Genomic DNA, 21,853 nt, shown 5'->3' with positions numbered 1-21,853 from the left:
GTTTTGTGAGCGATAGGGTCTAACCTCTTTACTGAGAGCTGCTGTAAAAGGAGTTTCTCCAGCACTTTTGTGTGTTGCAAATTGGCTTGTAGTAACACTTTTCAACAGCCCTCTTTAAAATTAAATTCCTTGCCATGCACTCAGTGAATACTGGGAACAATTACAAGCCTGTAATCCAATCCAGGAGTACAGATATCCTAAATCACCACCGAAACCCAGAAGATTAGATTACTGTCTCACACCACCCCAGGATACCAGGATAGCAGTTTAAAGATGAAAACGATTTGCACTGTAAGCTTTATGGGGGAGGTGGAGTTGGGGTGGGAGTTTAGCGCATGCACTGCAGATATCTATGTGAGGCCCTGCCTCAAGAAGGCAGCCAACATCACCCTGGTCACAACCTCTTCTCACTGCTCCCTTCAGACAGAAGGTACAGAAACCTGAAAACCAGCATCTCTTGGTTAAAAACAGTTTCATAGAAAATAGAACATATAACATTATAGCCCAGTACAGGCCCTTTGGCCCACGACGCTGTGGTAACTTATATATACCTACCAATCAAAACAAAACCCTCCCTACCTCATAATCCTCCATTTTTATTCCATCCATTTGCCTGTCCAAGAATCTCTTAAATATCCCTGTTGTACAAGCCTCCACCACCACCCCTGGCAAGGCATTCCAGGCACCCACAACTCTCTGTGTCAAGAACTTACCCCGATGTCTCCCCTAAACTTTCCTCCCTTCACTTTGTACACATGTCCTCTGGTCTTTGCTACTCCTGCCTTGGGAAAAAGGTGCTGGCTGTCCACCTTATCTATCTCTCGTAATCTTGTAGTCCGCTATTAAGTTCCCTCTCATCCTTCTTTACTCCAAAGGGAAAAGCCACAGCTCTGTTTACCTTGTCTCATAAAATCTATTTTCCAATCCAGGTAACATCCTGGTAAATCTTCTCTGTTCCTCTCCGTAGCTTCCACATCCTCGCTGTAATGTGACCACAACTGAACACAAGTGTGGTCTCACCAGAGATTTGTGGAGTTGCCTCATTACCTCACGACTCCTGAACTCAATCCCCCGTCTAATGAATCCCAGCAGACCATCGGTCTTTTAAACTATTTTATCAATCTGCGGAGCGACCTTGAAAGATCTATGAATTTGGACCCCAAGGTCACACTGTTCTTCCACACGGTCAAGTATTCGACAATTAACCCTTCATGTTTGACCTTCCAAAATGCATCACCTCACACTTATCCAGATTGAACTCCATCTTTTCCTCCCAACTCTGCATCCTGCCTCTGTCCTGTTGTAACCTTCAACAACCCTCAGCTCCATCCACAACTTCTCCAGCCTTTGTATTATCTGCAAACTTACTGATCTTCCAACAGCGATCGGGCTCTTGAACCTCCCCTTGTTAAACTAATCGGGGGCTGCTCTGACACCACAGAAGGACAGTCTGCACGATGGCAAGTCACATTTTTGTGCACTGGGAATTGCTCTGCGAATACTATGTATTTATTGTCTCTTCTAATTTAATTCAATTATTTTACTATTATAGTTTCCCTTTATAAGTACCTGTTGAGCTGCAGCAAGTAAGAATTTCAGTGCATGTGTACATTGTGCAATGTGTAAGACAATAAACTCATTTTCATTATAATTTTTATAGGTTCAATGTTTGGTGTTTTCTATGTGTTCTCCAAACAGCCTGTGGTTTCTCATTGCTTCTGGTGAAAGAGGAATGGCTTTTGCCACATCAGGGTCTACTGTTCTTCATTACTAAAGCCCATCACAAGCTTTAAGAGAGTGTCTGCAGGAAGGGTGTTTTGCCTGAGATTTGGAAGCAAAGGAATAACACGAGGAGAAATCTCCACTCAACGGATGGTGAATTGTTAGAATTCTCTACCCTGCTAAGGGAGTTCTGGAGGCTCACTCACTGAATTTGTTCAAATCAGAGATCAATAGAGATAGGAAGGGTTGAGAAGGATATGAGCCAAATACCAGCAAATGGGACTAACCCACAATATCAACTTGGTTGGCATGGAGAAGTTGGGCCGAAGGGCCTGTTGTGTGCTTTATGAATCTCATCGTATTCTGGAGACTTGGGGACTGGAGCACATGAAGACAGTGCAGGGACATGGCACAGAGGTAAATGAGGACCCTTGACCATGAGTGACGGAGCAGGGTTGAAAGGTTAAAATCACTAACTCCTGCCTATGTGCTCAGGGAAACTAGAACAGAAACAGGCTCTACAGCCCACTATGGCTCTGGGCTAAAACAATTCTTCCTCAGGCCCCGTTCTCTCTCCACTGATGCTGCCTGACCCGCCGAGCCTTTCCAGTGTTTCCTGGCCTTATTTCTGGTATCCAGCACCTGTGCGATTTTGCTTGTGGCGGACTGTAACACGGAGGGTTTTCACTTCCCTACCTTGTAGATGCAAGACTTGGCATTCAGGAAGAAGAGTTCAATGGTGGCATTGTCCTTCAGATAAGCGATGCTCTCGATGTAGAACCTGTAAAAATAACCAGGAGCTGAGTCAGAAAGGAATTACCCTTTTCTTTGTAAAAACCCTCGCTGAGTTGCCCACCACTTCCCAAGATCCCTCCGGCTGCCTCTGAGGACTGAAGTCAAACAAATGACTTCCATAATTCTTATTTGATTTAAAACACCTTGGCTCAACCAGGAACACTCAAGAGCAGAAGGGGAAAATGAGCAGGCACCAACCTGCTAGATGCCTATTGGCGGATAAACCAATGATTACCCTCATTGTAGCTACAATTCCTGTCTACGTGGCGTCTTATAGTGAGTTGGACAGCAGAAGAATTTTAAATGTAGACATGCAGCACAGTAACAAGCCCTTCCAGCCCACGAGCCCGTGCCACCCAAATACACCCAGTGAATCTACTGGGAGGAGCACCCGGAGGAAACCCGCATAGGTCACGGGGAGAACTTACAAACTCCATACAGACAATATGAACCCCGGTCGCTGGTGCCGTAACAGCGTTGTGCTAAATGTGATGTACAAAGTACAAGTTTTGCGGAGACATCTGGCATAAGTTCTTTTACACAGAGAGTTGTGGGGGCCTGAAATGCTTTGCCAGGATGGTGGTGGAGGGTGGAACATTATTGGCATTTAACAGTTTCTTGGACAGGCACGTGGTCAAAATAAAAAAAACTTGAGGGTTTCTTTCCCATCCACATATCTGTCAAATGGTTTTAAACATTGTGATTATACCTGCCTCTACCACCTCCTCTGGCAGCTCGGTCCACGTACCTACCACCTTTTGCAAGCACCTCTCAGATAACCTTTAAATATTGCCCCACTCAACTTAACCGTTTGGGTTCCATGTCCCACATATAGTCCGTGTTCTTGTTTGTCAGGACTAGTTTTATACCCAACAACCAGCTGGTTCCGACTGTGGTTTACCCAAGGACCCAGTCCAGAGTATATATTATGAAAGGTTAAAAAATGGCTGGAGTCCAAAGGGTTAAATCTGTGAGGTCTAGTTTAAAATTACCCTTCCCTTGGAAAAAGACTGCAACTATCTTCCCTATCTCTGGTCCTCATAATTTTATAACCATCTAAAAGGTCACTCTTCACCCTCCTGCCCCAGTCGATCCAATCCCCCCTTGTAACTGAGCCCCCCAATTCCTGACAACATCCAGGTGAATCTCTTTTGCATTCTTTCCAGGTTGCCAGAACTGCACACAATATTCTTTGTGGCCTCACCGGTGTATGGTAGGGCTGTAATATGACATCCTAACCTCATACTCAATACCTTGGCCAACAAAGGCCAGTGAGCAAAGCTCCTTCTTCACAACCCTATTCACCCATGCATCATGTGTGACCCTTTCCTTTTCAACAAAGCATAGATTGGGAACAGAGGTGATTAAACCTTGTATGTTAATCATTTCACTACCTTTTGTTCTTTAAATTTAAATTTAGATGAACAGCATGGTAACAGGGCCTTCCAGCCCATGCGTTTAGAAGGACGGGAGGAAACGGAGACCTTGGAGGAAACCCTCGCAGACATGGGAAGAACGTATGAACTCCTTACTGGAAGTGCGGGATTCGAACTCGGGTTGCTGGCGCTATAACAGCTGCATGATGGTAACTGAATATTTAATATCTACATTTTGCATTTATTATCTTTCTAATTTAACATCATCTATACTATTGTAGCTTTTTAAACGAAATACCCGTTCAGCTATGGAGTCAGAATTTCGATGGGTAAAGTGTCTCCTTATCCCTGCTTAGTAAGAGTCTTTATTTTTATTAGTATATTTTAAAGTATATTAGTAAGGTTTATCTGTAAACCTGGGAGGGGTTAATTATCTATAATGTTATTGTTGGCTCCGTGGAGGGGGAGGAACCTGCAGATGCGGTGACAGTTAAATGTTTTCAAAAAATGTAACTGAAAATAAAGTAAAATGCTTTAAGGTTTATATATTCGTACAAGTGAAGTTTGTGCAGTGTAAGTACAGAATAATATTTTTGTCTTTTAAACTGTATATTCTTAATGCAGGTGTATTAGTTAGGCATTCTAGTAAGAGTAAGTCTCAAGCAACCAGAAAATACACTTATCCAGCATCTACCAATCCCCATAGGTGCTGGATACCAGGGGTTTTACTGTACATGAATAGGAGGGACTTAGAAGGACAGGGAAGAAATGCACGAGTTGGGTTGAAGAGCCTGTTCTGTGCTGCCTGGTTCTGTGACTGTTAAGACTGCGTGATAATTTAAATCAGTTCACTAAAGTGTTACAGAGTGTACAAAAACATATTTCGTTCAAACGTGTATCTAAACCTGTATATCGGGAGGACTAAAATTTCCACACTCATTTGGCCCGTCTGTTAACGCTGAAAAATTGATGCCTGATGCTTAACATCACAGTGGGGAGAGTACACAATAAACTCTCCAACTCTCAAGAAACGAGTGTCAAATGGCAGCGGCGGCATCACAAATTGATTTTATTACTGGAACACGAATCCAGGGACAGGAGCTCCCTAGGGAATTAAGGTTCAATTAAATAAATCAGTAACTAAAAACTCACATCAGTAACGGTGAACAAGGCATCAGCGAATTGTGGTAAACAACCAACAGTTTCACCAATGCTCTCCAGCCACCTTGTTCCTGCTGACCCTGACGCCTATGCATGCAAATCTCACTTTCCCACTCTAGGCCCGTATCCCTGGAGCATAGAGCTTCTCATCATGGAAGGGGCCATTCGTCCCAACTCAAACTAATTGGGACTAGTGCTGACTCAGTTGGCAATCTGGGCGAGTCATTCACAGGGCAAAAACACTGTCCATGGCAGTATTTATAGTTCACCCTTAATTGTGAACTGAGGAAGAAGTAGGAGCTGGGCTTAGCATGGAAACTGGCACCTCATCGTGTTGCCCAATGTGTTCTACCCAACCTAATCCCATCTGTTTGTTGTCATTTAATGGAATACAATGGAGAGAATATTCTTACTTGCTGCACCAACTCAGGTGTCTAAAATGCACTAACAAACAACAGTATTAATTACAAGAGAGGAAAAAAGATAAATATTTACAGTGGCAGTTTGCCTGTGTTTGGCCCATATCCTTCAAACCTATCATTTCTATATACCTGAGGAAAACACACGGATTGAAGTTAAAACACAAGGCTGGAGAAACTCAGCAGGTCCAACAGTGTACCACTCTGCTCAGACCTTGTGGTAGCTGGATGATTGTCTGTACCAAGGCTAATCCCAGATTTATTTAATGAGTTGAACACAAGTTCTCCTGCTACTGTGGTGGAAATCCAGCTTTGGACTAATGATCCCAAACTCTGGCTGTTTGTATCTGTATCACCTCAGCACCTGCTAAATGCTCACTGGCTAAATGTCATTATTTGTAATTCAAAATAATTCATTAAAGCCTCAAGCTTAATTGCTGATGTTTTCTTACCTCGTGCTGTGAAGGACAAGTGCATTGAAAGGACCCAGTGTCTCTCCCATTTGCACACTAGAGGGTGCAGCACACCACACAATGGTGATGTAATTGCTTGCCCTACACTTCGACTAGGAACTGAGCTCATTCAATGCAGCCCACAAGCGCACTAGAATAAAGCAGGAAAGTCTGTTGTTGCCGCCCTTGTCGTAAAAACACAACACGCTGGAGAAACTCAGCAGGTCAAACGGTGCACTTCATATAGCAAAGATAAAACCTTGATGAATGGTTCGAGCCCAAAACAAAATCTTTATCTTTGCTCCATAATGTTTGACCTGCTGAGTTTCTCCAGCATCGTGTTTTTAGCTCACTGGAATCACTTGTGACGGTCAACCTCCAGAGCTTCTCAAATACACCCATTTTGTAATGGCTCTTCTCATGGATGTATAGCACAGAATCAGGCCCTTCATCCATGCTGACCAGGTGCGATTCCAAGCCAGTCCCATTCACCTGCATTTGGCTCACATCCCTTTAAACTTTTTCTCCTTTCTTCCTAGTTTGAGTCTCACCTGCCAGTGGAAGCAACTTCCTAACTTCTATCTTATCTATTCATTTCAGATCATATACTATTTATTGTCATGTAATAAAACCAAAGTGTATTATTACACAAAATTGCCTGTTGTCTGTCTGCAGACAAAGACTCGCTCCTATCATTGCCCGACGCTTCTTAAAGTCAGAGAAGGAGAATGTAGAGCTCGTCGAAAGAACCAAAGACTTGTTGATCCAAACCAAGGCTTTTATTAGCAAAAGACCGGAGCTCTTCACAGGTGGCCGACCAGTCCGGAATGATCCGACCTGGCTAGGGACACAACCCTTTAAGGCCCAAACAATAGGTGTGGCTTAGCTCTCAGCCAATCGCTGTAAGCACAGTCTAGATACAGTAACTATATACACTATGTACATTGGTGATAGATCTGTACTATCACAGAGAAGCAAAAGAGAGTTCCCCCCAGAGTCACTGAGTGTCCGTAGATTTTCCACCAGCATTCCTGTGATCCTTGCAGCCGCATAGGACTTCTGTTCAGTTTAAATCATCGGCAACCGAAGCTCAGATACAGTTTGGAATCCTGTAAGGAGTCAGTCGGTACGTTCTCCCCGTATCTGCAAGGGTTTCCTCCAATCCTCAAAACGTTAGGGGTTGAAGGTTAATTTGGGTGTAACTGGTTGGCACAGATTTAAATGGCTAAAATCGACTTCTACCAGGCTGTAAATAAAATGTTTAAACATCAGGCAAGATACTGGAGCCATACATCACCGGATCGGGACTACACAGTGCTATTTCGTCGACGGATTTCAACTGAACCAAAACCTGTTTTGCCCGACTGTGGTGAAATGTCATTGACCTAAAGTAACAGGAAGTGGGAAAAATGAAACAAAAACATGACACAGAAACATTAAAGAAAAGTATGATTTAGAATGGGGAGGAAAGTCTGTATATCCAACATTGCAGCAGAAGATGTTCCTATGTTTGAAATCAGGACCATGAAGTTTTGATGATCAAGGACATGGTGAGTTCCAGCTCAGCAAAACTCATCCGAAGTAAGGAGCAGAAGGCCACACTGCCCATTCAGCCTACTCCACTGTCCAAATAATCATGGCTGATTTACACCTGGTGCCTCTACTTCATCAGAGGCTTGTGGAAATGTGGCATGTCATCTAGACATGCACCACTGAAAGCATCCTGTCAGGGTGCGTCGCTGTGTGGGACGGGAACTGCTCCACCCAAGACTGCAGAGGGTTGTGAACGTGGCTCATACCATCACAGCTCCAGTGACCCAGGTTGCATCAAGACTTTGGTGAGTTTGTATGTTCTCCCCGTGATGGTGTGGCTTTCTCCCAAGTACTCCGGTTTCATCCCAAATCCTAAAGATGTGCCGGTGACTTAACTGGTGCCGGTGAGTAGGTCAGAAACCAGGGGGAAGAGATTTTAAATGATTGGTGGAAGGACTGGATCAATGGTGTAGAAACATTTCCCCCCACCCAGAGTCTGGAACTCACTGTCTGAAGGGGTTGTGGAGGCAGAAACCCCTCCCCATATTTAAACAGTGGGGATGCACAGTAAGGCCTTGAATAAATTCATTTCGTTCAATGTCATTTCATTGATGAGAAAAAAAGTAAATACTTCAGTATTTTACCGTGATATAAAATTGGTTTCATTTAATGTAGCACTTTCCAAGAACGTCTCAGCAACGTTAAGTGAGGACCTGCTGAAGTTGAAGACAGACTTTCAAGGCTGCAGACCCAGGGCTTGGAGGTGGAGCTGGATTAGAAAGTGGTTGAAACACGGAAGTCTGTGATTGTAGTAAACACACACTGGAATGCTGGAGGAATGGTCTTTTCAGCATCCATAAAAAGCAAAGATACACTGCCGACATTTCGGGCCTGAGCCCTTCTTCAAGGAATAAGCAGAAAGTCCCACTATGACCAGCACAGATACGATAGGCTGAATGGCTTCCTTCTGGGTCAAAACCTTGTAATGGTCATTTAGTTCCTGTGAAAGTTGCCACAGAAGAATAAATCTTCCTTCTGAAAACTGACTAATAAATGCTAAATTAAGCAATAAATTAAAATAAATTGAAGTGGAGTCTGGAAACAACACTGGGAAATGGACCGAGAAACAAACCACTTCTGCAGAAAAGAGGCACCAGGATCTAACACGGGTGTCAAGATAAGTAATAGTTACGATGGTTCCGTTTCAATCATATCCGACTCTGATGAAGTTACTGAGTGTTATCGTTGCTGGCAGGAGCTCAAGCTGAAATGATGTAATAATCCATTGCTGGGTGGCTGCTCCTGTGTATCAAGGAAGAGCTGCCTCGGTTATTATTATTCTGTGCCGCATGACTCGAGGACTAGATCAAATCTTATAGAGGAAAACGTTCCTGTTCTTGTACGTGGCTTCAGTGTCTCCATTGTACCTGTTACCAAAAGTTTAGAAAATTTAAAAACTTTGTCCCTTGCGAGGCCATGCTGAGCCCCTTGCTTGAGTTTTGTCACTGAGATGGTTGATGATGTTACAACAGAGTGTATACACTGAAATTGAAATAGATTTCTCCCCTGCCGCTGTTCAGAGTTCTCTCATAAACAGGTAGCCTTCTGACACCCTGTTGAAAAGATGAGATGCAATCGTTCCTGCCGGGATGATTTATCAAAGCAAAGTCGGAAGGGATTTAAGAAGATGTGTTCTTCGAGTGGTTAATCATGCATTTGGCATGTACAATGCTAAATATGAAGACATATGCTGTGAAATATGTCAGCTTGAGAGAAAGCATTACCTCTCTTGTATGTCCATGAATCACTATCAGGTTCCCGATGAAATGATTCTGCTGTAGAACATCTCTGCTTCACTGCCATTCCTCGCTGAACTCACCTTCAAAAAATGGCGGCGCTGCAAGAGCTGCTGTAACAGCAGCACAGGTGCCAACTCGGAGGAATGGGAGGGGGGCTGAGACAGAGTGCCCCCCCCCGCCCCCCTTCCGCAGGGTCTGACCGCCAACAGCTCTGTACACAGGCTTGAAGTGGCCCAGTTAAAAGAGCCGATAGTGGTTTATTTAAAATCCTGCGACTGCGGGGGTCTGGGCCCAAGGTGGTGGTGTCTGTGCTCGGCAACAGCCTTGAGGGGGTTGCAGACTGCGGGGGAGCAGCGGACCGGCGCAGGGAGGGAAAGCAGAGGTGACCACGGTTGAGGGCCAGCGAGGAGCTCAGTGGCTGAAGGATACACACAGGGGGCGAGCTGTTGGCACTTTGCGGGTGAGGAACCCACACAGGCCGCTGACTGCTGGAAACTAGCTCAAGGGAAGCAGATGTCAGAACTAGAATTCGAGAGGGGGCTGAAGGCAAGGAGGGCTCCCGAAGGGTCTCGGGCACTGAGGGATTCCTTATCGTGTTAGAGGTTTGAATCTGGGCTCCAGTTGCTGATGGTTTGAACTGGAGTCATTTAAGGACATGCACTTTATTGATTATTTAAAAATTCTCTGTATTGCAGATTGTTTACATCTGTTATCTGTTCACAATTTTTCTTTGTTTACATGTGTACTTGAGTACTATCAACCAGTGGTAATTCTGCCTGGCCTAAGCAGGAGAAAGAATCTCACACTGATTGTGATGTCGCTCGTGTATGAACTCCGGCAATAAATCCAAAATCTGAGTCTGTGCGGCTGAGGAGGCTGCGGGAGCGCTGGAGGTGAATCCAAGGACACTCAGTGACTCTGAGGGTGGGGGGGGGGGGGGGGGCAGTCCTCTCTCTGACCGTAAGGGGCAACACTAATGGTGAGTCTTGATCTGCCTTCTGGCAGACTAAAAGCAATTTCTTGTAATATTACATTTTTCTTTTATTACATGACAATAAATCAGTACATGAATCATTTATATTTGGAAATGGCTTGCTGGTTTCACCCAATGTAAACCAACCCTCTCTGCTGGTTCACTGGGATAAGAAAGCTATTGTTAAATTTTATTTGGTAAGCTCTGCCCTGTTTAAAAACTGTCCTGTTGTTCTATAGACAGAAACATGCAAGTTTATCCCTGTCACCCCCTTGCTTTCCAGCATCAACAGAAAGATTAATTCACCAGTCAAGAAGGAACAGCCATCAGCTGACAGGGCCCCTGAAAGAGCAGTGTTACCGAGCCCAGAATTTGAAGAGGGTTGAATATCCAATAAACCTTCAATTTATGGAGCTAAACGTGGAGGTCGGGTCATTATAGAAACTGTTTTGGAAAATCTTTCTCCACATTAATCTTCACCCCATCGAGAACATCTACGTGAAGCAGCGTCTCAACAAAGCAGCCTCTGTCCTCAAGAACCCCCACCACCCAGGCCATGCTCTCTTCTCTTGGGAACCATCAGGAAGGAGGTCCAGGAGCCTGAAGACAAATGCCCAATGTTACAAGAACAGCTTCTTCCCCTCCGCCATCAGTTTTCTAAATGGGCAACGAACCACAGACACTACCTCACCTTCTCGGCTTCTGCACTTATTTATTTTTTTAAAACTAGTGTATTTATGGAAATGTAATTTATTCCAATTTTGCAACTGCAATGCATAATAATGCTGTCATAAAACAATGAATTCTGTGATACATGTTCATGATGAGAAATTCTGATTCTCCTCTTCAAGTTTAAATCCACTTTGGTATTATTCTTAACACTAACCCCTGCATGTGCTATTTACAGACTGACTATCTGCAGATGGACAGGAAGTCTGCGAACGAGTTTGAAAAAAGATGCAGATTGAGGGAACTGTGACATCTTGTGTTAAGGGGTGGGTGGGTGGATATGTGTGTGTGTGTCTGTGTGTGTGTGTGTGTGCATGTGTGGTCTTGTCAGAGAGAAAGATGGAGTTTGAAAATGCAGATGTCTGTGTGTGTGTGTTTTTGTGAGAGAGAGAGATGGAGTTTGAAAATACAGAAGTGTGTGTTTGCTGCTTTTGTGTGTGCATGGCATGCACATATTTTGCAGGAAAATGTGTCCACCCAATGGGTCCAAATATTCATCTACGCTGAAGTGGATAGAATCAGTAATGGTGGAGAAAAAATAGAGGTTTAAAATTGGTGTGCCGCACCATTAGTTCACCAATCACACAACCTCAAGCAACTGGAAAATTCACTTTTTCACCGTCTCCTCATCCCATTGATATATACTGATGATGTGGACATGGCTTGTGTACACCATCTCCACAATTGCCCATGACACCAAGCCTGTAGGTGTGGTGAAATGCGACAAGGATCAAAAGGACATCTAGACAGGAAAAATGAGGAAAGGCCAAGCAAATTAAAGAACACAATTTTAAAATGGAAATAAGAACACAGAAATGCTGGAGGAATTCAGCCAGACTTGCACCGCCCATTGGAGGAAAAGATATATTACTGACATTTAGGGCCTAAGCCCTTCTTTAAGATGTGAGCATAAGACAGGCAGCCCCTGAGTAAAAGAAATGGCGTTGGGAGGAGTGCAGACAAGCAGACAAAACGGGATTATGTTTTTAATGATAATCACAGTGACTGTAGACTTTCGTGTTTACACTCAGTTCTAAAATACTGTATGTTCAGGAACGGAGAGATGTGGGGTTATATGCCCTTCGTTTGTTAAAAGCAGCAAGGGCAGCCAGAAAACTCCCAAAACAATTTCCCACCAGAATTAAACAAAAATCCCATTAGTCATCTGGGAAGAGGCTTGTTCTCTCAGACCGTGGTGGTACATTGTAAGTATACTTAATTGGGTCTGTGGGTGTAAAAAGGTTGAGAACCACTGTGCGAAAGCACATTCCTCCACTCTCTTCCAAGCTGCAATGCAGCTTATAGACAGTAAAACTGATATTCAGCACCTACGAGGATTGGTAGATGCAATCCCTTTTTCAATGCCTAAATCTTCAAATCTGGAATGCTCAGGGATTGGGCTGGTCCATACTTTCCGGATTCTCAGTCATACATCTGTGGCACTTATGCAATGCATGAACAGAAAAGCCAAGAGTGGCCAAGCAGTCTGGGTTCTCGGGTTGTCTGTATTTCGAGGTCTGGATTCTCAGATGGTCCGGATTCTTGGCATCTGGATTTTCAGACCTTTACTGTAAAACTGTCCACTGCCTTGTGACCTGCTGATTTCTGCACACCAGACAAATCTAAGACATGGATTCTTTTTGCTGATTGCTTGAGACTGTGCCAAGGTCGGTGTGATTCAGGTCTTGTGTCTTTAGATTGACTAAGATGGTCATTATCACTCATCTATTGCACTAATATTTATAAAGCAAGAATCAACAGTTCCGACCTGACCAATAAAACCGATTTGAAAAGGTTGCAATTTATGGCAAGGGGTCAGATATTTGCAGATCATTTTCTTTAAACAACGGCACTTAATTGGAATATAAAATTATTTACAAGCTTGACTGGGAGAAGGATTGACGATATCTGCTCCTTTGGCCTTTCGGGGACTACGGAATAATGACAGCATTTATGGAATTTTATATGGGTGGGTCATTACAATGCAGCAGATTTAAGCCATGCCATTACAATTCTTCAAATACTAAATCACATCAGTTGTACCTCACAAGTTAAGGCAGCTTGAAAATATAACCATGATAAATTTTGCATGAGGATTAATGTACAAAACCTAATATTGTGAATAAATTGTGTCATTCCTCTCCTGAGTCTCACAGACCTCAAACTCTGCACTACGTTCTCATAAAAATTATCCACATTTCAGGATCTGCAGGTTCCCAGAGGGGTCATGGAGGACGTGACAATGAGCAGCTTGCAGAGCAGGTGTGCTTTGATATTCCGTGGGAGAGGGCGTCGCAGGATTTAGAACCAGTGACGATAAAAACCATCACTACATTCCCAAATCCGGATGGAGGGGGACTATAGTGGTGGTGGCCTTGATGTCAAAGTTCAAAGTTCAGATTTATTGTCAGACATCACATGCTTTTTTCCTGTGGGCCAGGCAGAATTTCTACCTATCGGTAGAGTAAACTGTACTCAAGAAAATGATATGCATTCAAAAGAGAGAAATGTAAACAAAGCAATAAATATAAACAAACTGACAGGGCAATACAAAGAGGAATAAAATCAATAAAGTGGACAAGTAAGAGTCCTTAAATGAGTCCCTGATTGAGCTTGACGTTGAGGAGTCTGATGGTGGAGGGGTAGCAGCTCTTCTTGAACCTGGTGGGGCGAGTCTGGTGGCACCGAGACCTCTTTCCTGATGGCAGCAGTGAGAACAGAGCGTGTGCTGGGTGGTGTGGATCCTTGATGATTGCTGCTGCTCTCTGACGGCAGCGTTCCCTGTAGATGTTCCCGATGGTGGGGAGGTTTTTGCCTGTGATGTCCTGGGCTGTGTCCACCACCATTTGGAGGGCTTTACTCTCAGGGGTATTGGTGTCCCCATACCACACTGGATGCAGCCGATCAGCTCACTTTCCCATTATATATCAGTAGAAGTGAGCCGAGATTTTCAATGTCATATTGAACCTCTTCAAACACCTGAGGAAGTAGAGATGCTGACGTGGTTTCTTCATGATACCATTAGTGTGTTGGGTCCAGGAAAGTTTCTCTGAGATAGTGACTTCCAGGAATTTAAATTAGCTCATCCTCTCCACCTCTGGATCATACACATCTACTTTTCCCCTCCTACTCGAGACAGAGACAGCAGGTTTGGGAGGTGCTGCTAAGATAACTGCAGTTCCCTTTTTAGATGGTACACTCTGTAGTCACTGTGTGCCAGTGGTGGAAGGGGGGGAGTGTTTAGGACAGTGGTTGGGGAACCAATGAAGCGGGCTATGTCCAACATGGTGCAGGGCTTCTGGACTGTGGTTGCACAACACTCAAGGACAGAGTTATCGGGACTAGTGACTTGTTGATGGTGGGAAGTCTTTGTGCGTCAGGGGATGGGTCACATTCGCAGAACACCCAGCCTCTGAGATGCTCTTTTAGCCAGTGTTTATGTGGCCATTCCAGTTGCATAGCAGGCCAAAGGAGATATTGATGTTGGGGGGGTTCAGTGACAACAAGGGCCATGTTGAACTCTGCACCTGCTTCTTTTTGCAAAAGGCAATGGTGCAGTTGGCAAGACCCAGATGCTACAAAGCTCCTACCTGGCCAAGATCTGGATTACTTTCATCACAGCATGGCTGGACTATAGAGTGAGTTCTGTTCCCCATGCTGGAGGACGGATGTGATTACACTGTAAGGATGCAGAGGAGACTCACCAGGATGTTACCTGAGATGGAGCATTTCGGTTATGAGGAGAGGCTGGGTCTGATTTTCTTGCAGTGGAAAAAGCTGAGAGGGAACTCAAATCTGAAGGGTACAGCAGGAAAGTTTTGATACAAATCCCAAACCAAAACATTGACCGGCCATCTCTCTCCACGGCCGCTGCCTGACCTGCTGTGTCCCTCCAGCACCTTAATGTCAATCCACAGGACCATAAGAGCAGCAAGGAGGATCACTGGGGTCTCCCTCCCCACCCCCGTCAATAGGATTGACCAGGATAGTTGTTTCAAGAGGGTGTGCAAAATCCTTTAGGACCCCTATCACCCTGCACACAGCTTCTTCCAGCGACTCCTATCGGGGAAGCCATAGAGAGCCAGCATCACCAGAAATAGCTTCTTCGCACGGGCACGCTGAATAACTGCGAAATCAACTCCCCTTAACTATTATTTACAATCATATATATATATATATATACATATACACACACACACAGTATATAATATATATTTATCACACACGCGCACGCGTGCATGTGTGTGTGTTTCGCACTTTTCTACACCGTGGACCGGAGAACACTGTTTCATCGGGTTGTGCTTGTCTAATTGGATGACAAATAAACTTGAACTTGTTTGACTAAGGGTAGAAATACGTAGCCAAGCAACAATGGGCATTTTGGCACATGGGAAAGATTCACTGATCAAAATGTTAATTCAGCTCTCCAATCCGTTGAAACTTCCTGTGGTGATTAGTTGAGCAGAGAGACTATGAATTCAATTCTGGTAGCATGGAGCACTTCGCACGGTGGATTCCAGTTCAAGGTCACAGCGATGGTTCCTGCACCTGCCTCTTTTGTTCATCAATTTGGAGAAAATGACACGTCTTGTATGCAAATGAACGCAAGAACACTTATGCTGAGAGCAAGGATGCCACTGAGGATTTCCAAATTACAGCTCTTTCATAACACATCTGGAGGAAGAGTAGACCAGATTCCACTCCAGAAATAGCCAAGAGAACAGAATGTTTACTGGTTAATTGCAGAGCATCTTGCAGAAACTATACGTTTGGAGTTAGAAGCTGAAGTTCTGGCTCATATACCCCCCTCCAGAAACTTCACAGACAACAGCTCCTGAGACACCGCAGGGATCAGTGCAGAAAACCCAGCTATTCATCACCACCATCTAGAGGCAAGAAGAGAATGGAATGCAGTACCTTGAAGTTGCTACAAGTGTACTTTGGGTGGGATTGTGCAGAAGGTACAAGGGCCATTTGGGCAATATTTGCCTTGGATTTTCCCATTCTACAAGGATAAATGTGAAGATGAATTGAAATAGAGCTGATTTCTTTTTACCTGTAACAATATAGAGTGAAATGCTATTCAGGCAGGTCTTTAGTGCAAGAAGGGTAAAACACGAAAGTCTGCAGACACTGTTATTGAAGTAAAATCACAGCGTGGGAGAAACTCAGCAGGTCGGACAGTGTCCTTTATAAAGCAAAGATACAATTCTCCATCCCTGTCTTCTTTCCTCCAGCTCTCCACCCCCCTTCCCTCCAGTGATCTGGCCTCCACAAACTTCCCCAGAGTCTGGAATTCCAGATTCACCACTCTCTAAATTTAATTCTTCTAAACTCTTCCGCTGCTGGTGTAAGAAGAATCTAAATTCAGTGACGATATAAATGCAGGCATGGTATTGGGATGGAGAGGAGATCACTTTGAAATGCACGTGAGTGTCGCCTGGTTAGTAACAGCTGGTCATACAGTAAAGAACAGGCCCTTTAGCCTCACTCATCCATGCCAACCATTGGCATTTTGGACTCGTCGGGGTGCAGACTCAGCTGTTTCTACTCCTATAGCATATGGTCATATTTGCCTGCATTTGGCGCATCTCCTTCTCAACCCTTCCTCTCCGTATGTCTACCCAAATATTATAATTGTACCTTCCTCTTCAGCTTCCTCTGGCTCTTGTTCCAGACGCAGACCACCCCCTGAGTGAAAAGGTCGTTCCTTACATTCCTCATCAATCTCTCCCTCTCTCTCAAAGTTATGCCCTCTCATTCCAGGATCACCTTCTCCAGGATAAAGGCTGCGAGCATTCACTTTATCCTTGCCCCTCATGGTTTTACAAACCTCAATAAGATCACCCCTGCACCCCATGGAATAAAGACACAGGCTCCCTCAATAACAAGTCCTCCATTCTTGGCCACGTGCTGGTGAATCTTTTTGGCACCCTTTCCAACAAGATGATATCCTTTAATAGAACTGCAGGAGCTTGTGAACAGGGTGTGAGCAGTACAAAGCTGTTCCTCATTCAACAGGATGATTCCTATCAGTGATAAATAATTCAGAAGCAACTTACTTTACGCAAAAGTACAAGACGACCGGTCCTGATTTTTTGGGGAAGTCATGCTCCAACACCCTGCGGTCCAACTGCAGCCAGCTGAAGTGTGCCCTGGTTGAGAGAGGAGTAAAGTAGGAAAGTGTTAGAGCAGCTCAGATCATTCTAATGCAAAGAAATCAATGTCGACACACCCAACTCTCCCACCAACCACAGGACAGACTGACAGCTCATCAGAACATTGCCTTAGTTATGCTGAGGTGTTTCCCCAAACTTCACTTGCATTAATTTATGCATTTTTCTATAAATGAGGGTAAATGTCGTCTTGGCAGCAGAATCCAAATATTTAGAGCTAAATTCAACCCTTCAAGACTACTTCACCATTCAGCAAGACCACATCTGATCCTATACTCAAGTGTAGAAGTTGTAAGACATGTCACTCAACAACTTCCAGGGGGGCACCATCGAGAGCAGACTTGCTGGATGCATCACACCGCGCGGGACGGGAGCTGCTTTGCTCAAAATCAGATGAAGCTGCAGAGGGTCCCACTGCCTGGGAAAGGTGGCCGACGCCCTGAAGGACCCCCAACACAGCCCGGACACACTCTCGTCTCCCTCCTCCCATCATGTGAAAGTGTGCACCAACAGTTTCCTTCATTCATCGTGTAAATCGCAACCCCTTACATTTATCTGGGTTAAATTATCCAATTGAACTCAGGCAGCAAGTAAAAAATCTTTACCAGAGACACTGAATTAATTGTGGTCATTCTTTCAAAGTACAGAATTTTTATACATCATCTATGGAATTGTACTGGCAACTGTGTGACAATACAGGGCGGTACATTGAGCGCAACACTATGACAGCAACTCGGGTTCAAATCTGGCGCTGTCTGTAAGGGGTTTGTAAGTTCTCCCGTATCTGTGTGGGTTTTCCCCGGGGGCTCCGGTTTCCTCCAACACTCCAAAAACATTTTGGGCTTGTAGGTTAATTGGGTGTAATTGAACAGCATGGGCTCGTGGGCCAGAAGACCTGTTCCTGTGTTGGGTGTCTAAATTTAAATATGAAAAAATATTTCTCACAATCCTTAGCCTCCTCCTGTAACCCGAGCCTGTGCCTCACTGCACTCTCTCCACGAGACCAATAGTCATGTCTCTGAGCCCCAGACACCGTCAGAGGACAATCCCCTCAACCCAGAAATAGTTTGAGCAACCCACTGTCCGAAACAGCATCCGCTGGAGGAGCTCAGCGGGTCGAGTAGCATCAATAGGAGAAGAATGGTCAACATGTCAGATCGGAACCCTTCATCAATCAAGCTGAAGAAATGATAGATAGTCTGATGAGACTGAGGGATCATCTGCTCTCACAGGACCCTGGGAAAGCATGGGTTAACATGGAGAAACCCCAAAGCCCTCGCCTTACAAAATCCTTGTGCATCCTGCCTGCTAAAGTCAAGACTTTATGTCAACATTTAACATTAAAACTGCTTTTGTAAACGTTGGGCTGAGTGTTCATAATGGAAACAGCTGGCCTTCACCATTGGCTGACAACCAGCTGAACCACCCAAGCCGCTTTTAGAGCTCCACTCGTTCATCATTTTTAATTTTATTGGTTTACAATGTTCAGAATGAGGATACAGACAAAACAAATGATGCATGAAAAGTATGTACTTTGCAATAATGACCTGAAATTTTCTCGGTAATTGCAATATTCAGTACTTCGATTAAAGTTGTTTTTTTACTCCGTGCCTGGTTCCAATTGCATTATTTTACGCTACCTTATTTGCCACATATGTGGCTGGTGACTTAACCTGGTCTCTCATCGTTCAAGGTTCCTTTCGTTATCATGGAATAATACATTAAAAATGTAACATATATGTCAACTTTTGCCTGCCGTAAAGCACAGTCACCATAAGCCCGGCGCCCCAAACAATAGGAGAAAGAGAGCAGTCCCTTCAGAGTCACTGAGAGTCGTGGATTCGCCTCCAGCGCTCAGAATTAGAATTTTTTGTCACGAAATTCATTGTTTGGTGCAAATATTGCTATAAATTACCTTTCAAAATAAATAAATAGTGCAATAAAGGAGAAAGTCAGGCAGTAGTCTCTGGTTCATTGATTATTCAGGAATCTGATGGCGGAGGGGAAGAATCTGTCCTTATGCCGCTGGGTGCTCGTCTTCAGGCTTCTGGACCTTTATCTCCCAATGGTAGCAGGGTGAAAAGGGTGGTGGAGGTCCTTGAGGATAGAGGCTGCCTTTTTTAAGACACCGCTTCACGTAGATGTCCTCGGGGGGTGGTGCCTGTGATGTCGTTGGCTGAATTCACAACCCTCTTGGAGTTTTTTCCTGCCCTGAGCATTGGCGCCTCTGTCCCAGACAGTGATGCAACCAGCCAGAATTCTCTCCACAGTACACCTGTAGAAATTTGCAGGAGTCTTTGGTGATGTACCAAACTTCTCAGAAAGTATAGCCACTAATGAGTCTTTTTCGTGATTGCATTGACATGGAGGCTCAGGACAGATCTTCAGAGTTGACACCCAGGAATTTGAAGTTCTGGACTCTCTCCACTGCTGACCCCTCGATGAGGACTGGTTCGTGTTGTCCTGATTTCCTCCTGAAATCCACATTCAGCTCCCTGGTTTTGCTAATGTTGAGGGCAAGGTTGTTATTGTGACCTATCTCCTTCCTGTACGCTTCCTCATCTTATAGCCTCTGCAGCTGCGCAGATTCCTGTTTGATCTATCAGCAACCTGAGCTCCAAATCTCAACGTGATCAGAAGCCCTTCAGCACCCAAGGGTTTTTTTGGAGCCCTCAGCCCCCTCTCGAATCCCGGTTCCGATACCTGGGTCTGATACCAAGTCTCCAGCAGCCCGTGCAGGTCCCTTGACCGTGTTGCCCGCAGCCTGTATGGGTCCCTCATCCGTGGACCCCCTCGCTGGACCTCTGCTAAAGATTTATCAGGAAGATTCAAACCAAGAAATTGCAGATTAACCCACAAAGTCAACCATGATTTCAATTCACTACATATGTTTAATGGATGTTGCTTCAAATTTAAAAAATGAGCTTCTCTAGTGATTGATCACCAGTACACACAGTAAACTCCCACATAATAATAATCCCAATTTTGATTGAGAGCTAAATGTTGACCAAGACACTTGAGGTCAAGAGCTCTGAAACTTTGAACACAAAACTCCTGACAGACATCTGTACAGACATCACCCCATTGCCTAGTCATTGCCCCACCACCCAGACATCTCCCAGACATCGCTCCACCGCACAGTCATCACCCCGTCGCCCAGACATCACCCCGCCACCCAGTCATCACCCCACCGCCCAGTCATCACCCCACCACCCAGACATCACCCCGCCACCCAGTCATTACCCCGTCGCCTACTCATCACCCCCGTTGCCCAGTCATCACCCCCGTCACCCAGATATCACCCCGTCACCCAGATATCACCCCCGCCGCCCAGTCATCACCCCCGTCAACTACTCATCACCCCCGTCGCCCAGTCATCACCCCCGTCACCCAGATATCACTCTGCCGCCCAGACATCACCCCTGTCACCCAGTCACCACCCCACCGCCCAGTCACCACCCCACCGCCCAGACATCACCCCGCCGCCCAGACATCACCCCGCCGCCCAGACATCACCCCGCCGCCCAGACATCACCCCGCCGCCCAGACATCACCCCGCCGCCCAGACATCACCCCGCCGCCCAGACATCACCCCGCCGCCCAGACATCACCCCGCCGCCCAGACATCGCCCCGCCGCCCAGACATCGCCCCGCCGCCCAGACATCGCTCTGCCGCCCAGACATCACCCCATCGCCTCATGTGCAGCCACCTGCAAATTGGAGGAAGACCCTGGATTCTGTCTCGCCCTCTCCAACCGGATGGTATCAAAAACTAACCTCCAATTTCCATTAACCTCCTCTCCCAACCTCTCTCTTTTCCCCACCTGTCTCTCCCTTCCTCCATTTCCCTACCCCTTTCTCCTATCAGAGAATGATCTTTTTTAGCCCTCTGGCCTCTCTCTTCACCCCTCCCGCCTGTATTCGTGCCCCTTCTCCCCTCCCCCACAACTATTCAGATGCCTGCCTGATTTTCGACACTCCTGAAGAAGGGATCAGGCCCGAAACAACGCCTTTTACTTTCCATGGATGCTGCGTGGCCTGCTGTGTTCCTTCAGCACTTTTGTGAACCTGATTACAGCAATATCTGCATTGTAAGAATTTCTCCATTTCTCCATTAGATTGTGAAATATGGGTTATGGTAACTTCATGTCATGGTGCATCCAAGCAGTGTGAAATCTTCATTCATTCATTCTCAGCAGCAGGCTTCCAAGAGTCACCATGGAAACACTGCAGGCAACCTGACGCTAATTAAGTCAGAATAAAACATTTTATTCTGTTAAAGGAATCTTTTCTGAGGTGCCAGACGGTGGACAATTGTCTCCCAGAGCCTGGTTTGGAGGTTAGTTCTGCTCCAGGAGAGGCCACAATCCTGGGAAATGGAACCACTGGTCAGCAGAAAGTGGGACAACTGTTCTGGGCCAAAGGAGCAGTTTTCGGTGGTAACTTTTAATCACCTCTGATTAAATATGTTGGCTGAGCACGGATTTATTTTAGGAGGCAGTTTGTACAGTAAAATCCTTGATATCCGGAATTAAAGCAACTGGCAAAAAAAATAAATAAATAGAATTAAAGTAAAAAGGAATAAATAAAAATTTAAATAAAATAAAAGTTTTAAATTGTAATTGTTCTCTGGAGCAACACACAATCCCTGGGTGAAGACAGGAGCAAACGTTCAGCCAGTGGAGTGCGCCAGTCGTTCCTCACCCGCAGCAGCTATT

General features: G+C 45.1%; 1 protein-coding gene across 6 annotated transcripts in view; it reads right to left on the bottom strand.

The window, feature by feature from the left end:
• The window catches only part of frmd4a (FERM domain containing 4A), a 371,653-nt gene that overhangs the window by 123,505 nt on the left and 226,295 nt on the right, over positions 1 to 21,853 (bottom strand). For all 6 annotated transcript variants that reach the window (XM_069907581.1, XM_069907580.1, XM_069907582.1 and 3 more), the window contains 2 exons: positions 17,022 to 17,114; positions 2,419 to 2,503 (listed from right to left, as the gene is read on the bottom strand). In XM_069907581.1, the coding sequence (XP_069763682.1) occupies positions 2,419 to 2,503; positions 17,022 to 17,114 (178 nt within the window). The remainder of the gene's footprint in view (positions 1 to 2,418; positions 2,504 to 17,021; positions 17,115 to 21,853) is intronic.

The sequence above is a fragment of the Narcine bancroftii genome, chromosome 13 (genome assembly GCF_036971445.1).
Source record: "Narcine bancroftii isolate sNarBan1 chromosome 13, sNarBan1.hap1, whole genome shotgun sequence".
NCBI lineage: Eukaryota > Metazoa > Chordata > Chondrichthyes > Torpediniformes > Narcinidae > Narcine > Narcine bancroftii.
The sequence above is the reverse complement of the archived record's forward strand: the minus strand, read 5'-3'. Positions and strand labels throughout refer to the sequence as shown.